Source organism: Solea senegalensis, linkage group LG1 (genome assembly GCF_019176455.1).
Source record: "Solea senegalensis isolate Sse05_10M linkage group LG1, IFAPA_SoseM_1, whole genome shotgun sequence".
In the NCBI taxonomy this organism is placed as follows: Eukaryota; Metazoa; Chordata; class Actinopteri; order Pleuronectiformes; family Soleidae; genus Solea; species Solea senegalensis.
The window spans coordinates 20771637-20788090 of NC_058021.1; the positions used below are offsets into that span (position 1 = coordinate 20771637).

A 16454-nucleotide genomic window follows, 5' to 3' on the forward strand; every position below is an offset into this window, starting at 1 on the left:
CCTTTGAACAGACAAATTCAGGCCAAATAAAGGTGGTTCTAAAAACTGTGTTCAGGTTCTCGACGGCTAGGGGCAATAATGGACAGTTCTTAACTTGAGAGGTACAAGGCAGTTTTTGAACAGTTTGAGACGTTCTCAAGAGTTTGGTACGGCTCTGGACAGCTTTTTGAACGGGTTTGGACAGTTCTAAACAGTTTGATGAGTTAAAGACTGGGACAGTTCTCTGAACCGGATCCTGAAGCTCAGAGAAATCTTTATTCAGGATCTGAATTTTTGCATTTTTACGTTTCAGCTGTTTTCACTGTGGTTGTTGTTGTTCAGTAGACGCACAGATCCGGAAATTTCATTTCGTAGATGGGGACAGACTGGTGCTGGGTGTGTCCCGCTGAGATGGAGGTGACTCCGGATGGACTGGGTGGCGGCCTGGGGGGGGTTAAAGTGAGAGAAGAAAATGTGAGAAAATTAGTTCAGATGTTCACAAGAAGCAGAACTGTCCAGATGGTTAGAAGAGGAGAGTTCTGACCAAGTTCGGAGGTTCTAGACAATTTTGAGACAGCAATTTGGGACAAATCCAGACAGTTCCAAACAGCTGGGACACACTTCAGGACAGATTGGAACAAGTATGGACTGTTCTAAACGGTTTGGGACAGATCTGGACAGTTTGTCACCGTATGAGACAACTGTAGACAGTTCAGAACAGATCCAAACAGTTTGGAACACTTTTGGGACACAGTTAACAGTAGTTGTGAACAGTTTGTAGACATTTGCGGAGGTTATCACGATGTCAAACTCACCGAATTGTTAGTTCAAAGATCTGAGCGAGGCGGTCGTGCAACATGTTCGCCTGAGAAAACAACAAACACAGAGAGTAAGAAAAACAACAACGTCCTGTCTGATGAGGACATTTTTAGACTGCTATTATTTTTACCTTGGACTCGCAGTGAGCTGCGATCTCTTCGAATGGAGCTTTCTGGAACTTCTCCATCACCTGACGTCTCTTCTCTCTCTCCTGCTCCTCCAGACCCGTCGTATCTGTGGACAAACATGTCCTCCAGTTTAAAATCTGTCTCAACAGATCAAAGACATGAGTGGATGTGAAAGACAAGTTGTGTCTGCGTCGCAAAAAACTAGAACTTATTACGATACTCTTGAAGCATGGTGGCGTGCATGGATGCAGCGGCTCGGTGCTCCTCATTTCAGTGCTTTGTATGGAAGTGTGTGTTAGTTTTGTATACCGTGACATCTACATTTACATTTACATTGACATACACGAGTTTCTCCATTTCCACGACATTCCGGCAGACAGTCCCGGCTCCCCATGGATCATCACCCCCACGGGCAGGCGACGATGCGAGAGGAAGCAAAAGCGAGGCTGCAGGGCCGGCGTGCTAAGGAGGATACGGAGGCAGCCTGTTAAACCACCGCTTCCTAGTGCTTTCCTCACCAACGCCAGATCCCTAGTCAACAAAATTGACGAACTGAGGCTACAGGTGGCGACCAACAACATCGTCAAGAACAGCTGCATTCTGCTTATCACAGAATCATGGCTCCACTCGTCGATTCCGGACTCCGCAATTGAGCTAACAGGCTACGCAGTACAGCGCCACGACAGGACTAGCGACTCCGGGAAAAGCAGAGGTGGGGGACTGTGATGTATGCGAACAACAACTGGTGTACAAACACAGCGATTGTAGACAGTCACTGCTCCCCGGACTTAGAGTATGTGACTGTAAAATTCAGGCCCATATATCTCCCTAGAGAGTTTACCGCGGTCTTGATCACCGTTGTTTACATAGCACCAGATGCTAATGCCAGCACAGCCACCGGATTGCTTCACCGCGGCATTAGCATCCAGCAGACCAGACACCCGGATGCCGTGCACATTGTCGCGGGGGACTTTAATCATGTGGATTTAAAACCAGTGCTTCGCAAATTCCACCAGCACGTGACGTGTGCCACCAGAGGAGCCAACACACTGGATAAAGTCTTCACGAACATTAACCACGGCTACAGGGCTAAGCCAGCACCTGGGCCAGTCTGACCATGTATCACTCTGCTTGATCCCGGCATACACCCCACTCAGGAAAACTGCTCCCACTACTACAAAGACAGTTAAAACCTGGCCAGAGGGAGCCTCCCAACGGCTACAGGACTGTTTCAGGAGGACCGACTGGGGTATTTTTGAACATCCAGACCTGGAGGTGTACAGTGACAGCGTGCTGAGCTATATTAAACACTGCACAGACACTGTTACAGTTGAGAAACACATCCGGGTCTATCCCAACAGGAAACCCTGGATGACCAGTGAGGTCCAGAAGCTGCTGAAGGAGAGAAACACAGCCTTCAGGTCTGGCGACGCGGATCTCTATAGCTCAGCCCGCGCCAACCTGAAGAGGGGCACCCGAGAGGCCAAGTTGGACTATAAGAGGAAGATTGAGGACCACCTGCAGAGCAACAACAGCAGGCAGGTGTGGTTGGGCGTCCAGCACATGACTAACTACAGGACGTGTCGTGACGACAGTCTGACCAGTAAAATCCGGTCCACGCCCATGAACGTTTTTCATCCGCAGTGTCACGTTGAGTTTAGTTTTTATTTAAATAGGACGATTAGTGTCCAGTGTTGGGACGTTTATCTCGTTTCCATGGAGACGGATGTGTGTTTGTGTGATCTCACCAATGGCCTTCTTCAGTGTCTCAAATGTGATCTCCTCAGCGAGTTGCGTCTGAAACGTGACGAGAACATGCAACAGTAAATATATGTAACTATGCAAATCTATGCAAATTGCATTGTTATCATTTCTAAGAGGACTCATGGGAGACACTGGACTGACCTTGTCTGGAAGGTTGTTGGACATGATGTCTACCTGCAGGGAGATGGTGTCCACGTAACTCTTCCTCCGGGTCAAACGATCTTCATCTGCATTTGTGGACACAAGGACATGAGACACTTTATACTTTTGTCCTCCAGCAGGTGACAGCAGCAGAGCTGAGGACAAAACATCCTGTCCTCACAGGTTTTGTCACAAACAACAAAAGTGTCCACACCAGGACATTTCTGGACAGTTTGTAAGAAGTGTGGGTTAGAAGAGGAGAGTACTGACCAAGCTGGGAGCTTCTAGACAGTCTCCCACACCAAACCCCACAGAGAAAATCAGTCATTTTAGCTGCTGGTCCTCTGCTGCCTCATGTAGCCACTTTGTGTCACTGAAGTCAATCTGAACAAAGGATTTCACTGAAGTGACAAAATAAGACATTAGAACTTAGTGATGGAGTGGATCAACAACCCATGTGTGCTGTGATGTTAAAATCACTGATTTTCTCTATAAGGTTTGGTGTGGGAGAGTGAACTTACCCACCTGACACCAAACCACCGAAACATAAACATAAACATTAAACATTACGACATAAAACTACCACAATGTTCATGGTGCACGGGGTCAGACACGTGTACTCACCGTCACACGTCCCAGAGCAAAGCAAGTAAAACAGTTAAAGACATGATTAAACCAAAACTGTTAAAATAAACGTTGTCTACTGATACTGAAATCATCTAAACAACCACAGACGAACAACTACAGCTGAACTCATCAAAGAGTTTCCATGGCTATGACCTGCTCTGCTCTACTGTTTTACCTCTGGACGTCTGCATGCACCTGTGCAGGATTTTTCCTACTGTGTAAACAACTGAGTTTGAGAGAAGAGAAGAAAAAAGACGACTGACATTCAACCTTTGTGAGATTAAAGGAACAATTCACAACCACGACCTGAGGCAGTCAGTGTCACCTGACCTGAGGCGTCATACCTGTGACCTGAGGGACATAAGGGACAGACAGTCTCTCTGTGTTATATCCTGGTCCTGAGAGACACTCGGACATGTCCAACATCTGGAAGTAAAGCAGTCGCTCGTCTTTGTCTAGAGACTCTGGGAGACTGAGGAGGAGAACAGAGGAGAGGAGAGGAAGAAGAGATAAATGTTTATTAACACAAATGAGATTTAATAAAAATCAAAGATGATGAACGTGATTTTAACGTTAATCTGAAATGATTTAAATGTGAACATTTAAATCATTTCACTTCAATTTTACTTTGAATATCCTGACGATATTTTTCAGAGACTGTTTTTTGTTTTGCGACAAAACTCAAACTACGAATATCGCAAATCAATGCACAACGTCCAGCAGCCTCAGTTGTGCAGATCACACAACACGAAATATTTTCTTTTACAGTCATCATCCAATTGACCGATCCGATCATTTGTACAATGTTTTCAATGGGTCACAAAAGGCAGAATCACTCACGGACACTTGTCTCTGAAGACGTGTTCTGGCAGCAGGTATGGAGCGTCCATGTTCCTCAGCTCGATCACCTGGACACAAAACATCGCAAACAAAACATCGTACACTAAACATTTCACACTAAACATTGCACACAAAACATTACACACAAAACATCGCTCACAAAAAATTGCACACAAAACATTGCTCACAAAACATCGTACACAAAACATTGCACACTAAACATTGCACACTAAACATTGCACACAAAACATCGTACACTAAACATGGCACATCGCACACAAAACATTGCACGCAAAACATTGCACAAAACATTGTACATAAAACATTGTACAATAAACATCGTACACAAAACATCGTACACTAAACATCACACACAAAACATTGTACACTAAACGTTGCACACAAAATATCGTACACTAAATATCGTACACTAAACGTCGAACACTAAACATTGCGCACAAAACATCGTACACTAAACATGAATACAAAACATCGTACACTAAGCATCGCACACAAAACATCGTACACTAAACATTGCACACAAATGTTGCGACTTAACAGCCGTTTAACGTTGCTTGAGAGGAGATAGGTCTTGGTTGTTTGTATGATGCGCTGCCGGTACAGCACAGGAGCACGCTGAGTCCGGGTAAGCAAGTTTCAGGATGTTTAATGATGAACACAACAGCTACTACAGTGGCTATTTCGAAATACACACGCAGGTAAGATGTAATACGTGCACTGTTTGCATTTGTTTGTGTATCATAACTGAACATAAAGCGGTCAACAAAAATTACGGCTACCTGACTCTCCTCTCTCCTCCCAGTGCAGGTGATTCAGCCCCTAATTATGACCTGCTACGGTGCCCACGTGACCCAAACCCCACACATCACCGTGGCAACCATACCAAGCAAATCAAAGCCCAAATAATCCCCCGCAAGCAATGTGTGGCTCCTACACTAAACATCGCACACAAAACATCGTACACTAAACATTGCACACAAAACATTGTACACAAAACATCGTACACTAAACATTGCACTAAACATTGCACAAAACATCGCACACTAAACATCACACACAAAACATCGTACACTAAAAATAGTACACTAAACATCACACACAAAACATCGCACACATAACATCGCACACAAAACATCGCACACAAAACATCGCACACAAAACATTGCACACAAAACATCGTACACAACCAGTGCGTTTTACTATAGCAGTGGGTGTGGCCTAAGTAAGAAGACTAACCTTGCTGACGTGTTGACAGAACGGCGGGTTTGCAACCATCTGACTCAGGAAGTTGAGATATGCTGCCACCAGCGCCATGACGCCGCAGCGGATAAACATAGGCATGTTCTCGTCGTTAGCCAGAGCCATGTCCTGAAAAACAAACAAACGTGTATCAAATATGGGACTTTAACAGAACAAAATGTGTTGCACGTGCAGATTGAGATCAGACAGAACAACGTCAAGTGAGTTCACCTGCAGGGCGATGGAGAGTCTGATGAGGTCGATGACCACCTCCTCATTGGCAAGCTCGATGGTCAGGATGGCCAGAGTGGTGAAGAGCAGCTCAAAGTTCTTATGGACGTTATCTTCTTCTTTACAGCCCAGGTAGATGTGACGGTAGAGCTGCTGACCGTGCTGGATGTCACAGGAGAAGGAGAAGGAGGAGAAAAAGAAGAAGAAGACTTTTTTTTTACTTTTTAGAAAACTTTAATTTCGAATCCTTTTTTTTTCCACAGTTAATCAACATCAATCAATTCATTCACTCATTCAATCATTCACTCACTCACTCACTCCCTCACTCACACAAAACTAAAAATTGACCTGTAGAGCGCCATGCTCACCAATTGAGCACAGGAACTGTTTGGTGCCCCACACAGCCTTAAAAACCCCCAGGTTTGTCAGTTTGTAAAATGCGTGCTCTGAGCCTGGCAGAGACCAGTGCCTTCAGATAGAGCACCGGCTCAGTCCAGCCCACACCAGACACATGGCTTTTTCGGCTTTTCCAGATTGCCAGTTTAGCAGTGGCCAGCAAAAAATCGATGAGCACCATTGTTTGTCTTTTTTTCACAGTGTACTTTAGTCCAAAAACAAAAAGTGAGGCAGAAAAAGCCTTTTTTTCTGTGTCCTTGTTGCCTAGAAACAAGAACAGGGGGGAGTTCTGAACTCCACCGCCCCACCAGGCAAGCTCCACTTTTTCCCCAGTTTACAATCGCCGAGGAGGCTCTCCCATACAGAGCCAGGGCCGCTTCTCGCTCTCTCACATCGCCTTGGTCCCTCACAAAGACATTAAGGTCATCGGCATATGCTGATATCACCACAGAGGAGCGGTCAGTCAGCCCTGGTAGAGAGAGCCCCCTCAACTGGGACCTCAGTCTATGTAAGAGAGGCTCAATGGCCATACTACAGAGCTGGCCTGAAATGGGGCAGCCCTGCCTGATCCCCCTCTTTACTGGGATTGGGCTACTAAGACCCCCGCCCACCTTTATCACACAACACGCCCCGCTGTACAACAATTTCACCCATGAGAGAAAGTGCTCCCCAACACCAAAGGCTCTTAGTGTGTCAAATAAAAAAGAGTGGTCAACACGATCAAATGCTTTCTCCTGGTCTATGGAGATGACGCCAACATTCATTCCATACATGTTGCATACATCCATACAGTCTCTCAGTTGTCTATCATGGACATTTCAGGCACAGAGTTGGACTGATCCGCCCGAATTAACAGATTAATAGAAACTTTCAGTCTGTTTGATAAAAACTTGGATACAATTTTGTAGTCCGTGCACAGTAGAGCGATTGGTCTCCAGTTTTTCAATGATGTCAGATCACCCTTCTTAGGTAGAAGGGAAATCACTGCATGCCTGCAGGAAGCTGGCAGAGTGCCTTTGCTAAAAGACTCTTTAAAAACGTCCAGCAGGTCTGGCCCAAGCTCAGTCCAGAAGTTTTTAAAAAGCGTCTCAGCAGACGCCATCCCTGCCGTGAAAACTAGGAAACACACTAAACACTAGACTACAAAACAACACCAAACAATACACAATTAGAAATAAGAAAAAAGATATATAGGTTTATATATATGTATATATATATATATATATATATATGTATATGTATATATATATACACATATATGTGAGTTTATAGCTCTCCTTGCTGCTCTCCTCTCACCACCTCACACCACGTGAAGAAGAAATGTTAAATCCACAATTAGAAAATTAAAATATTCATGTTATACAGTATCAATATATTATTTCATATTTACATGTAATCTTACTGTTAGAAACACTTTTTCAACAGGAAGTTTGTAAACCACTCACTCTCCCACACCAAAGTCCATGCTGCCTCGTGTGGTCACTTTGTGTCACTGAGGTCAATGTTAGCGAAGGTTATTTAATGCCAAAGTGAGAAAATAACTCATTAGAACTTAGTGATGGAGGCAGCAGTGGATCAACAACTCCTGTGTTTGTGATGTTATAATCACTGATTTTCTTTATGGGCTTTGGTGTGGGAGTGAGTGGTTTACAAACTTCAGTTTTACACAGAAAACCAGATTTTAACCACATAAAAACAGACCCAGCTAATTCACAGCTGTCAGTTTAAGTCCACAATATCTTAAGAGCATGTTTCACGTTTTTATCTCACTTTATCACACAGACTTTTCCAAGTAAACCACTCACTCTCCCACGAAGTCCACAGAGAAAATTAGTGATTTTAACATTACACACAGAGGAGTCGTTGATCCATTGCTGCCTCCACCACTAAGTTCTAATGAGTTATTTTACAGTTTGGCTTTAAAAATCCTTTGTTCAGACTGACCTCAGTGACACAAAGTGACCACACAGAGGACCAGCAGCTCCTGTGTAACCGCCAGCTAAAATCACTGATTTTCTCTATGGACTTTGGTGTGGGAGAGTGAGTGGTTTACAAACTTCAGTTTCCTGTTGCCTGCCTGTCTTGTGCAGGTTCTCAGCAGCAAGGGGTGCTCACAGCTAAGTAACAGTTAAGAATTCTCCTCACCTCACATTTTCACAAACATTTTTAATTGTTCACCTGTGAGTCCCATCTGCGCCGTGATCTTTGACCTCACGTCTAACACCTGACAGAGCAAATGTGGAGCTGAAAATGTCACATCAGAGTGTTTCCTCCCGTCAGGTCAGAGCTCATTAAAGCTAATTCATCAGGTCAAACGGAGTGGAGGACGTGGCACAGTCTGTGGGTTATTTTTAGGACGTTTCATGGAGAACCAGGGATTTTTTTCCCTTTCTTTTCTTTTGTTTCTTCTCCTCGGTTCAGCGGCACTGAATGAAATGGAAACCATTTATCTTACAGTGAACGCAGCTGACGTCACGATTTTATTCAGAGATCAGTGAAAATGAAAAGTTAGCCTTAAAGTAGGGATGGGCATAATTGATCGACGACCGATTAATTGACCATTAAGTGTGTGTGGTGTTTTTGGCGGCTGGAGAGACAGTCACCAGGCTGCGGTCGCGTCTGACCCCAGAGTAAATCTGCGCAGATGAGTTGTAATGGCATCCGAACCCGCTCCTAAATATTAATAATCCACCCGCACCAATGTTATTCAACAATTGATACTCGCACCTGTCCACAGCCTCAAACAGTCAGAGCTGTCGAAGGACACCAGGAACAAAATTGTAGACCTGCACCAGGTTGGGAAATGTGAATCTACAATAGGAAAGCAGCTTGGTGTGAATAAATCAACTGTGGGAGCAATTATTAGAAAATGGAAGACATACAAGACCATTGATAATCTCCCTAGATCTGGGGCTCCACGCAAGATCTCATCCCGTGGGGTCAAAATGATCATGAGAACAGTGAGCAAAAATCCCAGAACTACACAGGGGGACCTGGTGATGTCATGATCTGTCACTTCCGTTAAGTATCTTGTTATGTTTCTCCCTTCATGTTCCATGTCTTGTCTTCCTGTTTTATTTTGAAATCACTCACCCTTGTCTCTGTTTCAGGTTCTACCCCGCCCCCTTCCTTGTCTGCGTGCACCTGATCCCTGATTGTGTCTACCACACCTGCATCCTATCACTCCCTAATCAATCACTGCTTATATTCCCCTCTGTGTCTTGTCTTGTTGCCAGTTCGTTGTAGTTCATACCTCACGTTACAGCACTCTTTTTCACAGCCATAGTCTTGCCTTCTCGTGTTTTTGAACCTTGCCTGCCTTTTTTGACCTTGCCTTTTTGCCTGACGCTTTTGTACCTTTGCCTGATCTCTTGTTGACCTCCCATGTACCGAACCTCTGTCTGGAATTAAACTCTGTTACTGACTGATTCGTGTTCTGAGTCCTGCATTTGAGTCCCTTGTTCTGCTCAGCCATAGTTCACGACAGAACGAACTGGCCAGACATGGACTCAGCGGATTCTGACTCGTTTCACCAAGCCCTTCGTGCACAGGGGCAAAAGCTGGCTCAACAGCAGGAGCAGCTCATGTCCCTGTGCGTCACGCTGAGAGAACTGGCGACACGCCAGGACTCGATGATGTCATCGTTGGGCTCACAGTTTCAAGAACTACTCTCTCATCTGCCACGAGAGACACCTGCTGAAGCTACGTCTGACCCAGCCCCATTTCCGGGTCCACACGCGGACGCGCTGCTCCCTGTCAGTACTGCTCAGCCTTGTCTACAGCTCTCCCGTCCTGAGCGCTTCTCCGGGGAGTCAGGGGACATGAGACCCTTCTTGACGCAGTGCGAGCTGCACTTTGAGCTACAACCATCAGCCTTCCCGACTGACCGGTCCAAGGTGGCATTCATAATCTCCCACCTCACAGGACGTGCAGAGGTCTGGGCTACTGCCGAATGGAGCCGTCGTCCAACAGCCAGGAACCTCGTCAGGTTCACACAGGCACTCAAGCAGATTTTTCAGTACACCGCGCCAGGCAGGGAAGCTGCTAGATCACTGCTCACGCAAAGGCAAGGAAGGCGCAAGGTAACAGACTATGCTATAGACTTTCGCACCCTCGCCACTGAGAGTGGGTGGAACCCTGTCGCCCTATCGGACACATTTTTTCAAGGACTCTAGGAGTCTGTGAAGGATCAGCTGATCAACATCGATCTTCCGGAGGATCTAGATTCCCTCATCATGCTGGTAGTTAAGATCGACAAGCGCGGGGACAAGGAGCGGGGACGACTTCAGGCTCGTTTGTCGCCTCACCGAGGATGGAGGAGCAGCTCTGAGGATCGGCCAAGCCACGTCCGCCAACCAGCAGTGAGTCTGCCTCCCTCTCCCCCTCCCCCACAGGAACCAATGCATCTGGGACGCACTCATCTTTCCGCTGAAGAGTGCCATCGTCGACATAGAGAGGGAAGATGCTTTTACTGCGGTCAACTGGGGCACTTAGTGAGTGCCTGCCACATCAAGGGGGGCAGAGTAAAGCCAAAAGAACTGCTCACAGTGAGTCTAAGCCTGGTAATCAGTAACCCAGCCCTGCACCAGCCTCAGGTAAAGATTATTTCTGACTCTGGTTCTATGCTCTTGCCTGTATTCATTGACTCTGGTGCAGATGCTAGCATAATGAATTCTTCCCTGGTAAGAAGACTCGGACTGAGAGTTTTCGCACTCCCACGCCCCCTTGAGGTGAGAGCCATAGATGGCAGCCCTCTGGGTAAGATTACCCACCACACCCAGTCAGTGACCTTAGTCTTCCCGGACTCTCACATGGAAAAGCTAAGCTTCCACGTCCTTGACTCAATGGCTCACCAGATTATTTTAGGGCACCCGTGGCTGGTCACCCACAATCCTAATTTTGACTGGGTTAGTGGAAAAATAACTGGCTGGGGCCCGAAATGTGCCAACATCTGTCTGCCAAAAGCCTACAGCTCCCTTCCCACTAACCCTGACCTCACAACGTACCGCCATGCTACCACAACCTAGCCGAGGTGTTCAGTAAGGCAAAAGCCACCTCCCTGCCACCTCATCGCCCTTATGACTGTGCCATAGACCTGTTACCAGGCAGCACCCCTCCGAGGGGTAAACTTTATTTCCTTTCGGCCCCTGAGCGTAGGGCCATGGAGGAATATGTTAGGGAGTCCCTTGCCACCGGTCTCATCCGTCCCTCCTCCTCCCCTGCTGGAGCTGGATTCTTCTTTGTGGAGAAGAAGGACAAGACCCTCCGGCCCTGCATTGACTACCGTGGTCTCAATGCCATAACTGTCAAGAACAGGTACCCCCTTCCCCTCATCTCCACAGCCTTTAAACTGTTGGAGGGGGGCTAAGATTTTCCCCAAGTTAGACCTACGCAATGCTTACCACCTCGTCAGGATCAGAGAGGGTGACGAGTGGAAGACCGCTTTCAACAACCCAACAGGACATTATGAGTATCTGGTCATGCCTTTTGGTTTAAATAATGCACCAGCTGTTTTTCAAATCTGGTTAACGATGTACTTTGAGATATGCTTAATATGTCTTTGTGTATTTAGACGACATCCTGATCTTTTCCCCCAATGTGGAGACTCACACCCACCACGTCCATGCTGTGCTTCAGCGGTTACTCCAGAACCAGCTGTTCGTGAAAGCAGAAAAGTGTGAGTTCCACAAAGCCCTCGGTCTCGTTCCTTGGGTTTGTGCTTGCTGAGGGGGAGGTCAGGATGGACCCTGAAAAGGTTTCGGCTGTGGCGGATTGGGCCACTCCCACTTCACATAAAGAGGTTCAGAGGTTTCTGGGTTTTGCTAACTTTTACAGAAAATTCATTCACAATTACAGCACCATTGCCTCACCCCTGCACAATCTCACTTCTCCACACAGACCATTTGTCTGGAGCCAAGAGTGCGAAACTACCTTTAAGAGCCTTAAAAGAAGCTTCACCTCCGCCCCTATCCTCATCCTCCTAGACCCCAGTCAGCAGTTCGTGGTAGAGGTAGACGCTTCGGACGTTGGCATCGGAGCAATCCTCTCCCAAAGACGGCAAACTTCACCCTTGTGCCAATTTTTTAAGAAACTCTCCTCGGCCAAACGCAATTACGACACACCTCAAATCCGCTAAGAGGCTTAACGCAAGGCAGGCTAGATGGGCTATTTTCTTTAGCCGCTTTAACTTTACCCTCTCCTACAGACCTGGTTCCAAGAATCTTACGCCTGACTCCCTGTCCCGAATTTTCGCCCATGATCAAGTAAACTCAGAATCCAAAACGATCCTACCCGCAACATGCTTTATATCAGCTCTCTCATGGGAGATAGAGGGTAAGGTTAAGGCGACAGCCGAAGGTGTCGCTGCCCCCCCAGATTGTCCTGCGGACAAGCTTTTTGTTATACAGGCTCTCTGTGGGGGAAGTGATTAATTCGGCTCACACCAACAGGACTGTCTGTCTTCCGGGTATAAAAAAGACTTGTTTGTTGTACAACAATGTTTTTGGTGGCCTAAAATGGTCTCCGATGTTACCAATTACGTCAATGCCAATCCCTCAACGCCCCTGGTCCCACATCTCCATGGAGTTTGTCACAGGACTCTCACCTTCGTACGGTAACACTGTGGTTTTGACGGTGGTGGACAGATTCTCTAAAATGGTTCACTTTGTTCCCCTGCAAAAGCTTCCCTCCGCCAAGGAAACGGCGGAGGTCATGTTGAATAACATTTTTAGGATACATGGTTTCCCTGTAGACATTGTTTCAGACCAAAGTCCCCAGTTCGTCTCACACTTTTGGAAGGAGTTCTGCAGTCTTCTTGGGGCCACATTCAGCCTCTCCTCAGGCTTCCATCCTCAGACCAATGGCCAATCGGAGCGCCTAAACCAGGAGTTGGAGACTGGCTTCCGCATCACCGCCTCCCAGGACCCTGAAACCTGGTCCCAAAGACTGGTTTGGGTCGAGTTTGCCCACAACTTGCTCCCCTGGTCATCCACTGGTCTGTCCCCCTTCCACATTGTCCACGGTTACCAACCATCTCTCTTCCCCTCCACAGACCGTGAGTCCTCTGTGCCCTCCGCATTGGCCTTGGTGAGACACTGCAGGAGAACCTGGGAGCAGGCCCACCAGAACCTCCTTCGGCAGTCCAAGTCCTACAAGGCAGCCACGGATCGCAAAAGGACCCCTGCCCCACACTATCGCAGCGGCCAAAGTGTGGTTATCCACCAAGAACCTGCCTCTTCGGGTGGAATCCAAGAAGCTCGCTCCCAGGTTTGTCGTCTATTTCCCATCGCCAAGGTGATCAACCATGTCTCTGTCCAGCTCAAACAACCAAGGTCAATAAGGGTGCACCCCACCTTCCACGCCAGCCACGTCAAACCCGTCAAGACCTCTGCCTGGAATTAAACCCTGTTACTGATTCGTGTTCTGAGTCCTGCATTTGAGTCCCTTATTCTGCTCAGCCATAGTTCACGACAGGTGAATGACCTGCAGAGAGCTGGGACCAAAGTAACAAAGGTTACCATCAGTAACACACTATGCCGACAGGGAATCAAATCCGACAGTGCCAGACGTGTCCCCCTGCTTAAGGCAGTACGTATCCAGGCCCGTCTGAAGTTCGCCAGAGAGCATATGGATGATCCAGAAGAGGATTGGGAGAATGTCATGTGGTCAGATGAAACCAAAATAGAACCTTTTGGTACAAACTCAACTCGTCGTGTTTGGAGGAAGAAGAATGCTTGAGTAGCACCATACCTACTGTGAAGCATGGGGATGGAAACATCATGTTTTGGGGCTGTTTTTCTGCAAAAGGGGACAGGACAACTGATCCTTGTTAAGGAAAGAATGAATGGGGCCATTTATCATGATATTTTGAGCCAAAACTTCCTTCCATCAGTGAGAGGATGGAAGATGAAACGTGGCTGGGTCTTCCAGCATGACAATGACCCCAAACACACCGCCCCGGGCAACGAAGGAGTGGCTCCGTAAGAAGCATTTCAATGTCCTGGAGTGGCCGAGCCAGTCTCAAGACCTCAACCCCATAGAAAATCTGTGGACAGAGTTGAAAGTCTATGTTGCTCGGCGACAGCCCCAAAACATCACTGTTCTAGAGGAGATCTGCATGGAGGAATGGGCCAAAATACCAGCTGCATTGTGTGCAAACCTGGTGAAGACCGACATTAAACGTTTGACCTCTGTCATTGCCAACAAAGGTTATATTACAAAGTATTCAGTTGAACTTTTGTTATTGACCAAATACTTATTTTCCACCATCATTTACAAATAAATTCTTTAAAAATCCTACAATGTGATTTCCAGGATTTTTTTCACATTCTGTCTCTCACAGCTGACGTGTACCTTCAAAATTACAGACCTCTGTCATCATTTTAAGTGGGAGAACTTGCACAATCGGTGGCTGACTGTAAACAGTGATATTTTATATAAAAATATGAATGATTAATCTATAATCGATCGTTAATTCTCCCGATGATCGATTAAGAAAATGTTATCAAACGCCCAGTCAGTCAAATATGTAATTGTCCTTTTTTTTGGTCATGTATTACAAACCCAACCTCCAGTTGACTTTTTACAGTGTTTATAGATTTAAAATAAGACGGAAGTCGACCACAACACACTGATTTTAAGTTGTCATCGAACACGGAACAATCAGAAATTTTCATAAGAAAACAGTTAAATGTTCAGCACGAAAACCAAGTTTATGTATGAGTCAAGTCCTTCATAAATGAAAACTAGCTGTATAGACTATACACACTTAATACTGTTTGATTTATACATTAATATATGAATAAGTTGCTTTCAGTGTACTGTCCCTTTAAGTTGAAGAGTATATAGTGGATATTCTTTCTACCTTCTTCATGAACGCCACATCCTGTTTGGAAATCTTCTCTCGCTTAATCTTCAACGAGGCAACATTTGGAATAATCCTGAAAAAAAACACATTAAAAAGGGACAGTTCAGCCTTTTATTTTATTTTTTAAGTGTGGTCATATGAAGTACTGATGCAAAATCCACATCAGTTTAAGTCTACGATGTCTACGTCACATGTTCACGTCTTCATTTCACTGTTAGAAGTTTGTAAACCACTCACTCTCCCAAATCAAAGTCAATAGAGAAAATCAGTGATTTTAACATCACACACACAGGAGTTGTTGATCCACTGCTGCCTCCATCACTAGGTTCAAACGTCTTACTTTGTAAAAATTCCGCATTTAAAATCCGTAGTTCAGATTGACTTTAGTGACACAAAATTACCACACGAGGCAGCAGAGGACCAGCAGCTCCTGTGTCCCCGCCAGCTAAAATCACAGATTTTCTCTGTAGAGCTTGGTGTGGGAGAGAAGTTTTGAATAAGTCGGCATATTCATGAGAAGTTTATTCAATTTATGTCAATAAACCTTTTTAAGTTTTTTCACAGCACAGTCAGCTCTGTCTAACTTGGCTGAACCGCAGAGTCCTTGTCGTCGTACCTGATGCCTCGCAGCTTGGCACGGTTGTCATGGCGATCGATGATGTTGTGCAGGATCTCCAGCACCAGCTGCCTCAGCTCGCTGTCCTCCATCAGAGAGATGGAGAAGAGCGGGTCCAGGAAGGGAGGAGGCAACGCCGCCGCCATGGACTTGGACTTGTAGCCGGACGTCACCTGAAGTAAGAGGAGGGGGGAGGGGGGAGAGAGAGGGGCAGTGGGGGAGGGAGAGTGGCAAGAGATTGTAGTGCTGATGTGATTAATCCACAGCCGTGAGACACACAGCATCAGGACGGCGTAAAGGTCATGTTCACTGTGGCGGTGGGGCTTGGTTAGAGCGACGGCTGCTGGAGGAAAGGAAGGAGTGGCTCAGCCGGTGATCAGACAGCTGGACAGAATCAGGTAATTAGTCAGCTATATAAGCACGTTTGTAACCTGGTTCTGGTCTCTTGCAGTAGGCTGGGTCCACACGGAGACACAGAGAGAGAGAGACGGAGAGACACACACAGACAGTCAGAGCAGCGCAGCGCAGCAGAGCGCTGACATCGCAGCCACAGCTGACTCCTTTTGTTTTGTTTGCTTGATTGTTTTCATTGGACAATAAACCGGTACATTTGCTCCCTCAACGCCGCCTCCTCGTCCTTCCCGAACCCCAGTGAGTGGGAAAAGCTCACAGTGGCACCTGAACAGGGATACATGGAGGGACAAACTCCGCTGTCGCTGGCCCTTCAGTACCTCGCTGCGATGCAGGAGAGCACCACCACGCTGCTGCAGCAGCAGTCCCAGCTCCT

At 46.5% G+C, this 16454-nt stretch overlaps 1 protein-coding gene across 4 annotated transcripts in view; it reads right to left on the minus strand.

The window, feature by feature from the left end:
- Positions 1 to 238: 238 nt before the first annotated feature.
- Positions 239 to 16454, minus strand: part of efr3a (EFR3 homolog A (S. cerevisiae)) — a 73065-nt gene continuing 56849 nt past the window's right edge. The window contains exons 12-23 of one of the 4 annotated variants that reach the window (XM_044026517.1): positions 15668 to 15840; positions 15049 to 15124; positions 5790 to 5951; positions 5556 to 5687; positions 4299 to 4366; positions 3803 to 3930; positions 3634 to 3684; positions 2832 to 2911; positions 2675 to 2723; positions 929 to 1032; positions 795 to 844; positions 239 to 423 (exon numbers count right to left, since the gene is read on the minus strand). In XM_044026517.1, coding sequence (XP_043882452.1) covers positions 318 to 423; positions 795 to 844; positions 929 to 1032; positions 2675 to 2723; positions 2832 to 2911; positions 3634 to 3684; positions 3803 to 3930; positions 4299 to 4366; positions 5556 to 5687; positions 5790 to 5951; positions 15049 to 15124; positions 15668 to 15840 — 1179 coding nt within the window. In that variant the 3' untranslated portion in view covers positions 239 to 317. Of the gene's footprint in view, positions 424 to 794; positions 845 to 928; positions 1033 to 2674; positions 2724 to 2831; positions 2918 to 3455; positions 3685 to 3802; positions 3931 to 4298; positions 4367 to 5555; positions 5688 to 5789; positions 5952 to 15048; positions 15125 to 15667; positions 15841 to 16454 lie in introns of those variants that run through there. The other 3 variants (XM_044026526.1, XM_044026505.1, XR_006360458.1) reach the window with 3 other exon arrangements.